Source organism: Lutra lutra, chromosome 16 (assembly GCF_902655055.1).
Source record: "Lutra lutra chromosome 16, mLutLut1.2, whole genome shotgun sequence".
NCBI classification, from domain to species: Eukaryota; Metazoa; Chordata; class Mammalia; order Carnivora; family Mustelidae; genus Lutra; species Lutra lutra.
Window position 1 is genome coordinate 26,859,695 of NC_062293.1, and position 13,588 is coordinate 26,873,282.

The window sequence follows — 13,588 nt, forward strand, 5'->3', positions numbered from 1 at the left end:
GGCACCCCACCCAAGATATCAGGGCAGGAGTGAAACTGCTGCCTATCTCCGTCTGGCATCACCGTGTTCCCACACCAAACACATCTGTTTACACTACTGTATTTACATTCCTGACATCGGCGTGCATTTAACATGTCATGTTTATTCCCACGACTCCCCCCACTCTGCCTCGGGCTGCCGTTAAGTCAGTGTTCCAGCTTCTAGGGATTGGAAATTGAGAACCACAGGCTACCTGTTTACATCCTCTGTTCTCCCCACAGAGACTTGCTTGGTGCATTTGGTGGGATAAAGGCCATGGAAGCTGAGAAAAGAATATGGACAAACCCCGCAGTTTCCAGCCCTGGGGTCAAGGAACGCTGTGGTGCATTCCAGGGCTGATCAGCTCAGGAACGAATGATCGCCCACTCCCTCTGTCTATGCAGCAGCTGGCAGAAAACCATCAGTGTGTGCATGTCACCGTTATCCTCTGGGTCCTGAGACAGAAAGGAGCCTAAGAACGAACGCACTTGGTGGTGGGTTCTGCTCACCGAACCCTCATGGTTCCATGTATTCATCAGTAAGAACGGCAAAGATCTAGAGGTCAGAGTTGTTTGTGGATGGAGAGATACAGAGTTGAGGGGAATTTCAGAGGCCAGTGGGGTGGTCTGTTTGGATTAAGGATATTTACTGAAAGGAAGCGATGTAAGAAGTTCAAATAAATTTTCATGTTTAAAGAGAGGTTTTCTGGGGCACCTGGGTTGAACGTCTGCCTTTGGCCTGGATCATGATCCCAGAGTCCTGGGATGGAGCCCAGCATTGGGCTCCCTGCTCAGCGGGAAGCCTGCTCTCCCTCTCCCACTCCACCTGCTTGTGTTCCCTCTCTCACTGTGTCTCCTTCTATCAAGTAAATAAATAAAATCTTTATTAAAAAAATAAAGAGGGACGCCTGGGTGGCTCAGTTGGTTAAGCAGCTGCCTTCGGCTCAGGTCATGATCCCAGCGTCCTGGGATCGAGTCCCACATCGGGCTCCTTGCTTGGCGGGGAGCCTGCTTCTCCCTCTGCCTCTGCCTGCCATTCTGTCTGCCTGTGCTCGCTCGCTTTCCTCTCTCTCTGACAAATAAATAAAATCTTTAAAAAAAAAAAATAAAGATTTTCTTTCTTTCTACCCCCCCCCATTTTTCTGCCTTGTCTTTTCTTACCATCTTTCCATCCACCTAACTTCTGTCTATCCAAGCGTCATATGAGAATGTAGCTTAGAGGGGGCAAAGCCCTGGACTTCAAGCACGAGTCCTAATTCGAGTTTCAGTGCCACTTGTAGCTTTGCCAGGAACTTCTTCCTTGGTGGCTAAGTCCCATGACCTCTTACTGTGGGCACCAGACTACTACGCTGGAAAATTGCTCAAGTCATCTTCAGGAGGAAACAGTCCCTGGACCCCCAAACATCCTTCAACATAAACAAGCTTCTGTAGACGCATCTATCCTCGATCGGTCCAACTTCTGTGATTCTTTATGCGTCAGCTACATCTCTATAGTACAGGAAGGCCCCTGGGAGAATCGCTAGGGAGAGATCAGTTACCTGCAGTTCATAGCCCGATTTTGTTCTTTGAAATGAGTGGAGAAGTTGACAGATGTGCTCTTAATTTTACGACATGCTTTTACCAAATCTGTGATTTATCTTATACTGAGTTCTCAGGGATGGATATAACTCTCATGCTAAGTTTTTCCTTCTTTTTTTTTTTCCTAAAGATTTTATTTATTTATTTGACAAAGAGAGTGAGAAAGGGAGGGAGAGAGAAAGAGAGAATAAGCAGGGGGAGGGGCAGGGGGAGAAGCAGACTCCCACTGAGCAAGGAGCCGGAAATGTGGGACTCGATCCCAGGACCTTGGGATCATGACTTGAGCCAAGGGCAGACACTTAACCCACTGAGCCACCCAAGTGCCCCATTTCTTCCTTTCGTTTTTTAATAAGAAAAATGTACTGGGGCACCTGGATGGCTCAGCGGGTTAAAGCCTCTGCCTTCAGCTCAGGTCATGATCCCAGAGTCCTGGGATCGAGCCCCGCATCGGCTCTCTGCTCTGCGGGGAGCCTGCTTCCTCCTCTCATTCTCTCTGCCTGCCTTTCTGCCTACTTATGATCTCTGTCTGTCAAATAAATATATAAAATAAAAATCTTTAAAAAAACAAAAAAAGAAAAATGTACTATGATGACACGCCTAGGACTGAATAGTGGGAGAATACTTCCCTCTGTCTGAGCTTCAATGACAGACTCTGTTAAGTGTGTCATGTTTACTTATGTGGATTTAACATCGCCCGGCGCCCTGCTTATGAAGTTCCCATTCGGAGAGAGCGGTACCAATAAGCAAAAGACACGGCGTTTCCAGAGATCGATATCGGGCTGGCTTCTGATCAATAAGGAACTATTTGGCAATTTTCTCATATAGAATGACATTTCCTTTTGTAATCTGAGGCAAATCCGAGTGAATTGAAGAAAGGCAATTACCAAAGAATAAAGTAATATGATTTTTTGTTGTTGTATACCAACCTCTGGTGAAAAACAGAACCCACCCCCTCCCCCCGCCGAGAATGGAGTCATGGAGGGAAGTCCGTCCCCCCCCCCGCCTTCCTGTCCCTCATTTCCCGGAGTTTCTACTTAGATTGCAACATGGCAAATGGTTGCTGCATTTCTCGTTCCCTGAAAAACATTTCCAAAGCCATTCTTTTGAAATGAAAGTACAAGTTCAATTAAGCACAGAGAAAGGCACCAGAAACAATGTGCTTAAACTCCTGGGTATACTTGGTCACACCCAACACCACCGCCCTCTGAGGAGCAGGAGCCAGAAGGCTTCCCAAGGACCTGAGAGGTACAAGTCGCTCTCTCCTTGCTTTTAGCTGGGGTCAGGGCAGGGGACCAAACCAAAGTTATAAAGAGGCAAGACAGAAAAAAAAAAAATGTTTTAAGGGGCTCATACTGTGTGTAAAAAAAACACGTTTAAAATCTCTCCTCCAAGTGCCTTTGGTTGTGTATCTTTTTTATTTCCTTGGAGGGAATATTTTAAGACAATAGCAGGATCTTTTTAAATTTGGACTCTGGGATCTTTCGGATTCCTTTTGGGCTGAAGTTCACCACTGTATTTACAATCAGTGAAATGAACGGAGTATGCAAAATTGAAAGGGAACGAAGTCCCCGAAATGATACACTGTGCTAGGACATCAGAAGAAAGCCTTCATTTGTAGGTAATGTTTTATTAACTACTCCCTGTTCCGCATTTAAGAAGGCTCTTTGCACTCCATTAGTTACTGGTTTCACCCTTGAAAATATCATAAAATCTCTCTTAAAAAGAAATAACGTCAGCTCGTTGAAATCAGGTGGATAGTAACATGATAAGAACGTTACCCTTTATGCAATTGGAGCTCTGCAGGTGCTAATTAAATAACACAAGGAAAATGGAGGGATATTGGCATTCTTGCAATATACCACATTAAAAAATTAAAATACTTTGAGTAAATTACTGATATCTCCTCCAGAAAATCCATTCAGAGAATCCATTTTTCAATGTCATGATTTCAGTCTTGACCCTCAGTCTATTGAAGGGGAATTTAACTTTAATAAAATGGATTTTCTTTAGAAGACTTTCTAAATTCAGTCTGAAATTAATTCTGGCTGGTCTTTTCCATTGTCGGTCCTGGTTCGTGAGAGTGTTTTATAAGGTTTGCTCAGACATATAAAAGCTAAGCTTCCAAGGAAAGTAGAACCTCTCTACGCCATTACTAGCTGCTGCATGGCTTCATAGACAGGAACTGGGCGTCATTTAAAGTAAGTCATATTGTGCGCCCAGGATTGCATTCACCGAGAACATAGTTTTTTATTTGGCATTTTGGTGACCTATCTCCTAACCTTCAGGAAGCTGGATTTGACCGCCATGTACCTTTGGACAATTTAGGAACACCCAAAGTAATGTACTTCGTTTATACCAGTCATTGTCTAGGCCATAGACTGATTGCCTTGCTTAATCTTGACCCCAACCCTCAACATCAGAGTAATTATCTTCATTTTACTGATGAGGAAATCATGACTTCAGAGTCAGTAAGAAACTTGCCTGAAGTCACACAACCAAGGAAGTGGTAGAACCGGGAACCCGGGTCTGCTACATTCCATCTCTCTTCGCTAGAACACACTGCTTTCCGTAAGTATCATGGTTTCACCACCGTGGTATTTGGCTTCCAAAATTTCCAGTCCTTTTGGCAAGATTCTCCGTCTTGTTTTCTTTTACGGATTCCCCGGCATTGATTTTCTTAACTGGCTCAATAGAATGATTTTGCACAATTCCTTTTTCTTCTAGTCCTCTAGTTTGTGACCAACTCAAGCAATGGACTGTGTACCTACTAGTTGCCGTTTTGTCGTCATTCTGCCCCACACTTCCATACTTGTTCCCACTCAACCGGAACCTTTCCAGCTAGCTGATGAGACAGACATGCAAGAGCCTCTTCCAGGGTGGGATTTAAAAGATATCTTTAGAAATGATTTGCAATCCTAAGTCATGAGGCCATGTCCCACCTCTCTCCTCTATTTATTCTCACTCATGATTTCACCCAGGTTTAAATGCCATCTGGATCCCAGTGACTTCCACATTTATATCTGCCATTCTCTCTCCTGAAATCCAGACTTGTGTATTGAACTGCCCACTCCTCTCCTCTTCTTGGATGCCCAATAGACATCTTAAGCTTACCACGTTTGAAACTTCTGATTCCCTTTCCTACCCACTAATAGGCTTCATCACAGCCTCCCCCAACTTCACTGATGGGAATGTCTTCCCTCCAGGTGCTTAGGCTAAAGGCTGTACAGTCATCCTTGACTCCTCTCTTTTTCTCACAATGTAAATCCAACCTATCAAGAAATCTCATGGCTCTCCTTCAAAATATACCTAATCATTTCTCACCATCCCCTTCACATTGGCCTGGGATCATGACTGACATTGTTGAATCATTTGGATGGTTGCAATTATCTCCCAGCATTGACCCTTGTCCCTCTACAGTCTCTTTCCAAATATGTAACCAGAGTGATCCTTGTCAGCAGATCATGTCACTCTCTGCTCAAGGTCTTAGACTGATTTCTCATTATAATGGCCTCCAAGAGAAAGACCGATGGGGAGGACTGACCCATCTGGAACAAAAGCCTACATCTTCTTGGGTAACTGTGTGCTAATGAAGGTAGTGCTACGGTGTCCTTCTGCATGATGCTGATTTCCACCAGTGTTCCCATGCCATGGCACAGGCAGGAGTTGCAGAAAGCTTGGGATGGGATGAACAAGAACTTTGAACGTGCCCACAAGTTCTGTGGTTAGTTTCTGTCCCTTCCAAGTGGAAACAAATGCAAAAAGCAAGGAGATGGCTCTCGAAACTGAACCAAAGTTAGAATTAAGAAAAAAACATGCTGCCCAGTTTCATGCAATGCAAAAGTACCATCATTACAACTAGGTTTAAGATCTCAGAGCTAAGGTTTTCTCCATCCCTAGAGAGGAAGCATGATGGGAAGACGAGGGCATAGAAAAGTTCCCAGGAGGACCTGTGTTTGAATCCTTGCTCTCTCACTATGAAAGTCTAGATTATTGTTTAGGAAGTGTTCACTTCCTTCTCATCCTGACCTCCACAGGTGGATTTTGATGTTGGCTTGGCCATGTCTCTTGTTTTGGCCAGTTGAAAGTGGATAGAAGTGATGGTTTGTGAGTTTCAAGCGTAAGCCTTAAGGAACAGCACATGTTTCTGACCTCCACCATGAGAAATACTTGCCAAGGTATCTATCCTGATCCCATAAAAGAAGGGCCATGTGGAGCCAAGCTGCCCTTGCTGACCTATAGGCCTGCAGCTGCGATGGGAGAAATCAGTGCTTCTTGTCAAATGCTTATTCATTGTGCAGAAGTTGCTGACTTATACAGCTACTTACTAAATGGGTGTCCCTGACACATCGCTTCACTTCTTTGGTTTCCTCAGATGTAAACTGGGACGGCAATCAGACCCACTTTGAAGGTGGGTACTTTCACCAGCTGGGTGTCCAGTGATGGTGAGCACCAGGGGTGCTGCCCGAAAAGCTAGCAGCCCAGAGCCTGAGATGGGGAAAGTGTTCAGTTGCATCCTTACTCGTGACGCTCAGCATGCTGCAGAGTGGGTACCACATCTGAGTGAGAGGGTAAGTTGAAGCTGTGCTGGGGTGTGGTTCTGGGGAGCAGCAGAGTGGCTGGGGGTAGAGGTCAGGTGTCCCTGGGTAATGTGGTTGGGTGGACCTGGGGGCAGGGATCAGTTTCCTTCCATCTTACTCAGAAGTATGGAAGCAGGAGACTCTGATGGATGTCCCTGAGCAGGTCGTGTTGTCCCCCCCGGCACTCTGGGGCTAATGCCATCACGTCTCCAGAGCCCCTGCGGAGGCTTCTGGGCTTGTGTTTCCCACCCACAGGCTGCTTCTAGTGAATGATTCCCATTTCAGAACCCCCTCCACTTGCCACCAGGCCAATCTTCCGCAGGCTGGCTGCCTCAGGGACTTGAGCGGATGGAAGAGTGCTGGTGCTCTCCCGCTGAGCAAATCAGTCCCTTTCGGCCACAGTATCCTGGGCATAGTGGTGTCGAGGCCATTCCCACTGGTAGGGCCATCATTATTCCTGCGGCTGTGATAAAGCTACTGCTGGGAACATCTCCATGATTGCCCAGAGTTTAAGAGCACAAATGCCTGTCATTAGGAGGCCTCAAGCCGTTACCGCTCCCCACGTGGGGTCTCTTTACCTTGCTTTCATTCCCTTTTTCCTTGGCCATGACAGATAGATTATGAGGGACTGAAGGAGAATGGCTGCTCCCACTCCCTTCCATTTGCATTTCTAGGGCAATTTCTTCAAATAGGTCTTCTGCCTAGACTCCTTGGAAAGCATCAAGACCCCTCAAGACCCAAACCCCATTTCCTGTTACTCCCTCTGTCCCTGTCACTGCTATGGCAGGGGCCACTCATGCCTCCATTAATTCAGGCCCTACGCATATTCACTGTGTATACTATGGACACTGCAATGAACCGCTGTGGAAGGGAGAGTTTCTCCCTCTGCGCTCTTCACAGTCCTCATATGCTCTCCTCGCCTCGAATGGCGCTCTCTGTGCTTGGAATGTCCTCCTTCCTTCCTTCTCTTTTTCCCTCCTTCCGGCCTGCCTTCCTCCTTCCTCCCCTTCCCCCACTCCTCCTCTGCTCACGTCTCTCTTTCCCCAGCAAATAGTCATTCATCTATTCAGTCCTTATCGACATGGCACCTGCTTTGTGCAACCTTGCCATGTGTTCTAAGCAGATTTTCTGTGATCCCAAAGATTTCTCTTTAGATTTTTCACACCGTGCTTGTTACAAAAATGTCTACAGTGCCCTACGATCTGTTTCTCCGCCTAGCGAGTGAGGACCTGGTGGACAGAAAAAGTGTTCTATTGATCTATCTCATGGCACCTAGGAGCCTCTCAGTAAGGATTTGTGGCGTGAGTGAGCAAACAGTGAAGGACAGTCTTGGGTTTTCCCACTGCTAACCCACTTTAGCTATGGCCGAAGTGCGTCCTTCTCAGTTCCCAGGTTGCTGATGGGGCGGCAGTCAGCGGGGACACTTCATTCCAAAGAGATGAAGCTGAAATTTCCCTCAGCCGCAACGTGGCCATCCACCATTGGTCCCAACGAGACCTGTCCCACTGGCTCTCCAGCCACTTGTTTGCCCCAGAACTGGTACCTGTTCCTGAGGAAGGCCACCCTTCCGTGGCATGGACCCCTGTGGGTGCTTTCATTTTCGGTAGCAACCATGCCACTTAATAGGCATCAGACCCGGGTTGGGGGTGGGGTGGGGAGGAAAGTCCCGCTAATGATGGACTCTGCAGCTGGCAATCAGTTAGAGTGGGTGTTGGGGCTTAATGTGCAATTTCATGGTTTTTCATGGTCTCTACACTGCAAATTTGAGATGATTGAAAAACATTTTATTTAATTTTCATGCTTTTTAATCAAAAAAGTTAAAAGACTAATAATATTTTATGGGCAGTTAAAAATGTGCTATTTGCATAGGAGACAGAAATGCCCTCTCCAGAGGAGTGACCCAAGTGGGCACCTAGAGAGGACTCCACAGGGGCTCTGCTGAGGAAGGGTGGGATGGTCTTGGAGACAACTCATTCTTTCAGGTGATGTCCATTTAGGTGCCCTGGGATTCTCCAAGTTCATTCACCGCCCTACACCCCATCCTTTTCATATGGAAGTGACTCGGGAGTGAGCACCTTGTGGGGAGGGCTGGGGTCAGACCATCTTTACGTTTGGGGAGCCTCACCTGCTGTCTGTAAGGGGCAGAGGTGCAGAAAATGTTTTCTGAATGAATAAATGAGGGAATGTTTTCCATACTACCCCTCTGGCAGTCCAAGGGGAGACCTGAAAGCATTCACTCTGTCTTTTCCCCATCGCCACTGGAAGCAGAAGCAGCAGGCACAGCTGAGCTCCTCACTTGGTGGAAGGGGACTCTGAGGGCATGTGGGTCTAAGAATGTTGGCATGCTGCTTTTTACTTTGGTGAATTCATTATTTACTTATTGCTTAATTCAAAAATCCCAGACCCATAAGGACCCGAGAAACTGGGAGTTCAATTTCTTCACTTTACAGATGAAGAAACAGAGTTAACATGGAAGAGGCTCCTTGTTGGGACTTGAATCCCACTTACCTGCTCCCTCCTAATTAGTTAAAAAAATACTTTCTTTTTCTGTAATACTTTTTTCATCTCTTGTCATGAGCTGTTACTCTTCCCAAATTCTGGGATTGCTTTGGGAGAAGTAGCCCCTTTTTCCTTCTACCCCCTGCAACTTTGCACAGTTCTCGTTTTTCTGCTTAAGGATTCTGGGGATAAAACACTCTGGAAACCCAAAGAAATGGACAAAGTCCTCTAGAGAAGTAGAGCACATACAGCAATGCAGAAAGATGCCCCAGTCTGAAAAGGGACCCAGGGACACAGAGAAGGAGATTTGGTCCAGCTCTGGAAATGTTGAGGTTGGAGCCAAACTACCTGGTGAATGCTTTTTCAATCACATAACTGGCAAAGCCCCAAATGTGGCCAGCTGATATGGCGGAGTTTGTCAACTAGTAGAGTCCCCCAGCTCATTACCAATCCATGGGATAACGATGACCATCATCATAATAATCATTATCGCCTTAGACAGGCGTGGATGACAAAGGTACCCCGGGGACGTCCTTTTGAAATGAGCTGCTTCTTAGCCAACCCTGACTCTCCAGAGTGACTTTCTAGAGAATTAGAGGATCATGAAGCTGGAAGAGGCCCTCTGAGATCATCAGTTCTGGCTTTCTGCCTCCAGACAGGACTAACCTTTATAGAAGAGTTACTGTATAGGAAATCGAACCACACTTACTTTTATATGTTATTCTTGTGATAGTATCTCTGTTGAGCATTCGATTAAGAAATGGGTTTGATGAATCAGAAACCTAGGAGAGAAAAGAAAATATTAACGACTGGGCCGTGCTATCTTGGAATACACATGCCTCTGTACATTCACTTATTCATTCGTATTCACTGAGTGCCTACCCTGTGCCAAAGAGCATGGTGGCTGGAAATTCAGACATTCAAGGCACACACTCTACTCTCAATAAATCCTAGTCTAGAGAAAGAAGACAGGTGAGTAAATGAATGGTTGTAATGAACTATGAAGATTGCTATGATAGAGTTGCAGGCATGATGATATTACGGGAAGACCACCCACATGGGGAGTCTGGGGAGCTGAGTGAGCTGGTTCTTGAGGGATGGGTGGAAGCTATAAGGTGCTTTGCTGGTAGAGTATGTAAAGGAAAAAGGGTAAGGAAATAATTGCATACAGAGGGTCTGTGCATATGGACACGAGAGTGAGAACTAGGTATGCTCAGGCAAGTACTTCTATGTAGCTGTTGCTGAGGGTACAGGGGAAGGATGGAGGGTACGGCAAGAGAGGTAGGCAGTGGCTAGCTCATATGAGGCTTTGAATGCCATGGGAGGACATTTAAGCTCCATTCTGTAGGGATGAGAAAACATCAACAAGTTTTAAGTAGAGGGTGGGGAGTGACATTTTAGGAAGGGGACAGTTACTCTAAGAAGACAGTGAGAGAGTACCCAAAATAGAAGCATCAGGGGATGAAAAAAACTCTAAGACATAATATAGACCCTTATATCACTGCTTATTATTACATGACTCAAATATATCGTAAGCCATGCCATTCCGTCAGCCAATCATCCATCCATCCATCCATTCATTCATCCATCCATTTGCCCATACATCCAATAAATATGTACCAAATGCCTATTATGGGCCAAACTAGATGACCAGGGATCAGTTCCCATTTTGGGCCCAGACCCCAGGTCTCCAAATTCCTTCTTTGGGAGAACAAGGCAAAGTTCAAGGGGCTCAAGCCAGAGGACCAACGTTTAGAGACTGTGATGTGCCCCCACTTAACTGTGTACACTGTTTCTTAAAAACCTCCCTTCTACTCAGTCTTTTCCAAGGTGCAAGAGTTTGTCTCAGTCAGTTCTCTCTTACCTCTCTCAGCCCTGCTCTGTAATTTACGCCTCAGCTGCTAATCGGATGCTGTGACACATCAGCATTTTAAATCTGATTTATTCTGAGGGTTGGAAAAATTGCAGCAGATGATGATTATTATTAGATAAGCAACAGGTAATTTTTAGTTTGGAGAAAGCTCAGTCTGTTTACTTTCCCTCCATCTGTCTCTCCTTTCCCACACAGTTTCCTGGATGTGCTATGGCGAGACACACTCCGGGGGGCAGGGGGAAGCTCTGTGAGTGACAATGCTCAGTGGAGTTTGTCAGAGCCCCCCCAAAATGGAGAAAAGTCCCAAGGCAAACACTGCTGCTTCCCCAGAAGCTTTCAGGGCCAAATTTAGCTTCCCCTTTGGCCTCCTCTTTGGCCATTTGAAACATAGCTTGATGCTGCCTGTTCGTGCTAATTCACATGAGAGGGAAGACAAAAATATACTGTCATGGTCAGTAAGGAATGTGTCATGTCCCTTGTACCTTGGGTTCCTGGTCCCCAGGGAGTCTGTACGGCACAAATGTTGGGACTGGACCGTTTGGGCCGATTAAAAATAACTGACAAATTTCCAGAGTGCACACAGATGATTTGTGGGCTCTGGTGTGTTGGCGGCGTGGGAGGGAGGATGAAGTATGTACTTGGTATAAGTGAGCTTAAGTGGGAAGTTAATGGTGTGTGATTGAGCAGTAATTACAGCCAAATCTCAGTTCCCTGTGGTCATGGATGGGAAGGATGGGGGAACAGGAGGGGACAGAGATAAATAAAACCCACAGATAAACAATTCTCTTATTTTAGCCAACAACTCTGAGCCTTGTATGGCTCTGGTTTTGGCCAGGGTGCCATCTCTAGGGATCATCTGACTCAGAGGAGAGAGCCTCTCTCTCGTTTGCTGTGCCTGCCTACCTGGCAGCGAGCTGAGAAGAGGGGCAGAAAGACCAGAAGGAGGGGAGAACGACCAGAGGTGGGGTGCTCTTAGAGCCAAGGGCTCTGTTCATCTCATTTCTAGGCATGTGCCTAGCACAAGACCAGCCTGTGTGCCACACTCAGTCGGTGTTTTGGGATGAGTGAGTGACAAGTCTTGGCTTGGATAATTCACTGTGGAGCATGTGGGAGTTGGTTAAGTTGGACAAAGAAAGGCTGTGGCTTATTGTGAGATCCAGTGAGAAAGCTTCAGGTTTGCTGAGGGAAAGAATGGAAGCATCCCTAGGGAGCCCAGCTGGCCTGAGAAGATGCAGGAGCTGGTCTCCATCTTTTCACCGAATGCAGGGCAGGGAACATAAGTTCCTCCCAACAGCCCACTGGGATGTAGGCAGCTGGGAGCTGTGTCAGTCATCTTCCTGTAAGTGCTTTGGAAACACACCCATGGTCTGCTGTTGAGGGAGCTGACTTCCTGGCTTATCCAGCACCCTGTCGGCTGTAATGTGTCTGAGCTTGCGGGACGACAGCTACTAACTCAAGCACTTGGAGCAAAGTGAGGTACCAGCAGGGGCTTAGGCTGAGGCGCCCGCCCAAGGACAAGCAGTATTGGGCAGCTCAGGGTGGCAGACATGGAACCCTGGCACTGGGAAGGCCAGCCGGGGAGGTGAGCTCCTGGACAGGCACGAGGCAATATTGTGACAGATTTGCAGGTTTCCCAGCACTGAGCATGGCCCAGGATGAATGCACCCGTTGTATCAACATCATGACTGAGGCTGGTTAAGGGATACAGAGTTTGCCCTGTGCTTATGTGTGGCATCAGGGCATGGGGGGAGATGTTTCCAGGTCATGTCCTCTCTTCTTCATCTCAGTTGTTTCTCTGTGCTCTGTTGGGGAGGCGTGTGGTATGAATAAGGTCATTAGCGTGAAAGTCAAGCAGGCTCCTTTCCTGGATGGGCTGTCATGAGCTCTGTGCACTTGGGTGGAATGCCAAAGATTCTTTGTGTCATTTTCCTCATCTGCAAGATAAGGATACTGATGGCTGCCTCATGGGTTTATCATTAGGGTTAAGCCATAAAATATATGGAAAGTACGTATCTCAGTGCCTGGAATTCAGAAATCTGTTGTTCATTATAACAGGGTCTGTGATGATGGCAAGAGGTGTAGTGTAGGGACCGGCAGGATCTATGCCAGGACCCATGTCCTTTGGGGTGTCACATCAGGTGTTCAGAAGGTATGACAGCCCAAAAATATGCTTTCCTGGCCAAAAGCCCCTTCCTGTCTTTGGTAACAACAGCCGCAGGAGTTTTGTGGCCAACAGATGTGTCTGGCTGATGTACAGTTCTGCCCAGGCCACAGAAAGGCCCTGTGGGACCCCCGTGAGGGAGAGGAACTCAGGAGGTGGCGTGGGCTCTGGAGAGGGAGGACCAGGCAGGGCCAAGTGTCTGTGGCAAAGGGTGATGCTTTTGGGGAGGAAACGGGGGTAGTACCTGGGGTGCCCCCGAGCCCAGTCTCCTGATCAGTGATCATGTCACCATGAGAACTCTGTTAAAGCCCCGCAGTGGCAAATGCTGGATTTCTACCAATCATATTCACCAGATTCCAAGTTCTGACTGGTCTGGCCTCCCATGGTCTGGCCCAAACTAAGGGGCTAGCACAGTGACTACCAACTTTTGAAACTGTCACACATTCCTTTTGTTTTTTCTCTCTCTCCCTCTTTTTCCAATTGGAAAGACATTTCTTCTTTCTTCATTTTCTTTTAAATTTGCATACCTGCTTCCCTCCGTATCTGTCAAAATGTTAAAGGTGATCATTATTATTATTATTATTTTTAATAAACTGGAATTTTCTTAGCTGGAGATCTGTTGTTGCTGTTGACTGTTGGGGAGATGTGGAGCCTCCTAAGAATGTCATAAAGTCAGCCTTGGTGATCTTCGCTTAATTTCTCCCAGGGGTGCTTATGAGGGAAAGAGAGAGGAAGCTGGGAGATGTCATACGGAGCAACTTCAGGGAAGCTGGAGGGGACTGTTCAGGGCAGTGCCTGGAGGGGAAGGACATCTCACATTTCCCTTCCAGCTCTGTTTCCAAGGGGCCACCGAGGGACAGGAGCTTAGTGCCATGGGGTGTCA

At 46.9% G+C, this 13,588-nt stretch overlaps 1 protein-coding gene across 4 annotated transcripts in view; it reads right to left on the minus strand.

Annotated features, from left to right (window-relative positions):
- The window catches only part of CA10 (carbonic anhydrase 10), a 514,780-nt gene that overhangs the window by 12,140 nt on the left and 489,052 nt on the right, over positions 1-13,588 (minus strand). For all 4 annotated transcript variants that reach the window (XM_047709128.1, XM_047709129.1, XM_047709126.1 and 1 more), the window contains exon 7: positions 9,381-9,453. In XM_047709128.1, the coding sequence (XP_047565084.1) occupies positions 9,381-9,453 (73 nt within the window). The remainder of the gene's footprint in view (positions 1-9,380; positions 9,454-13,588) is intronic.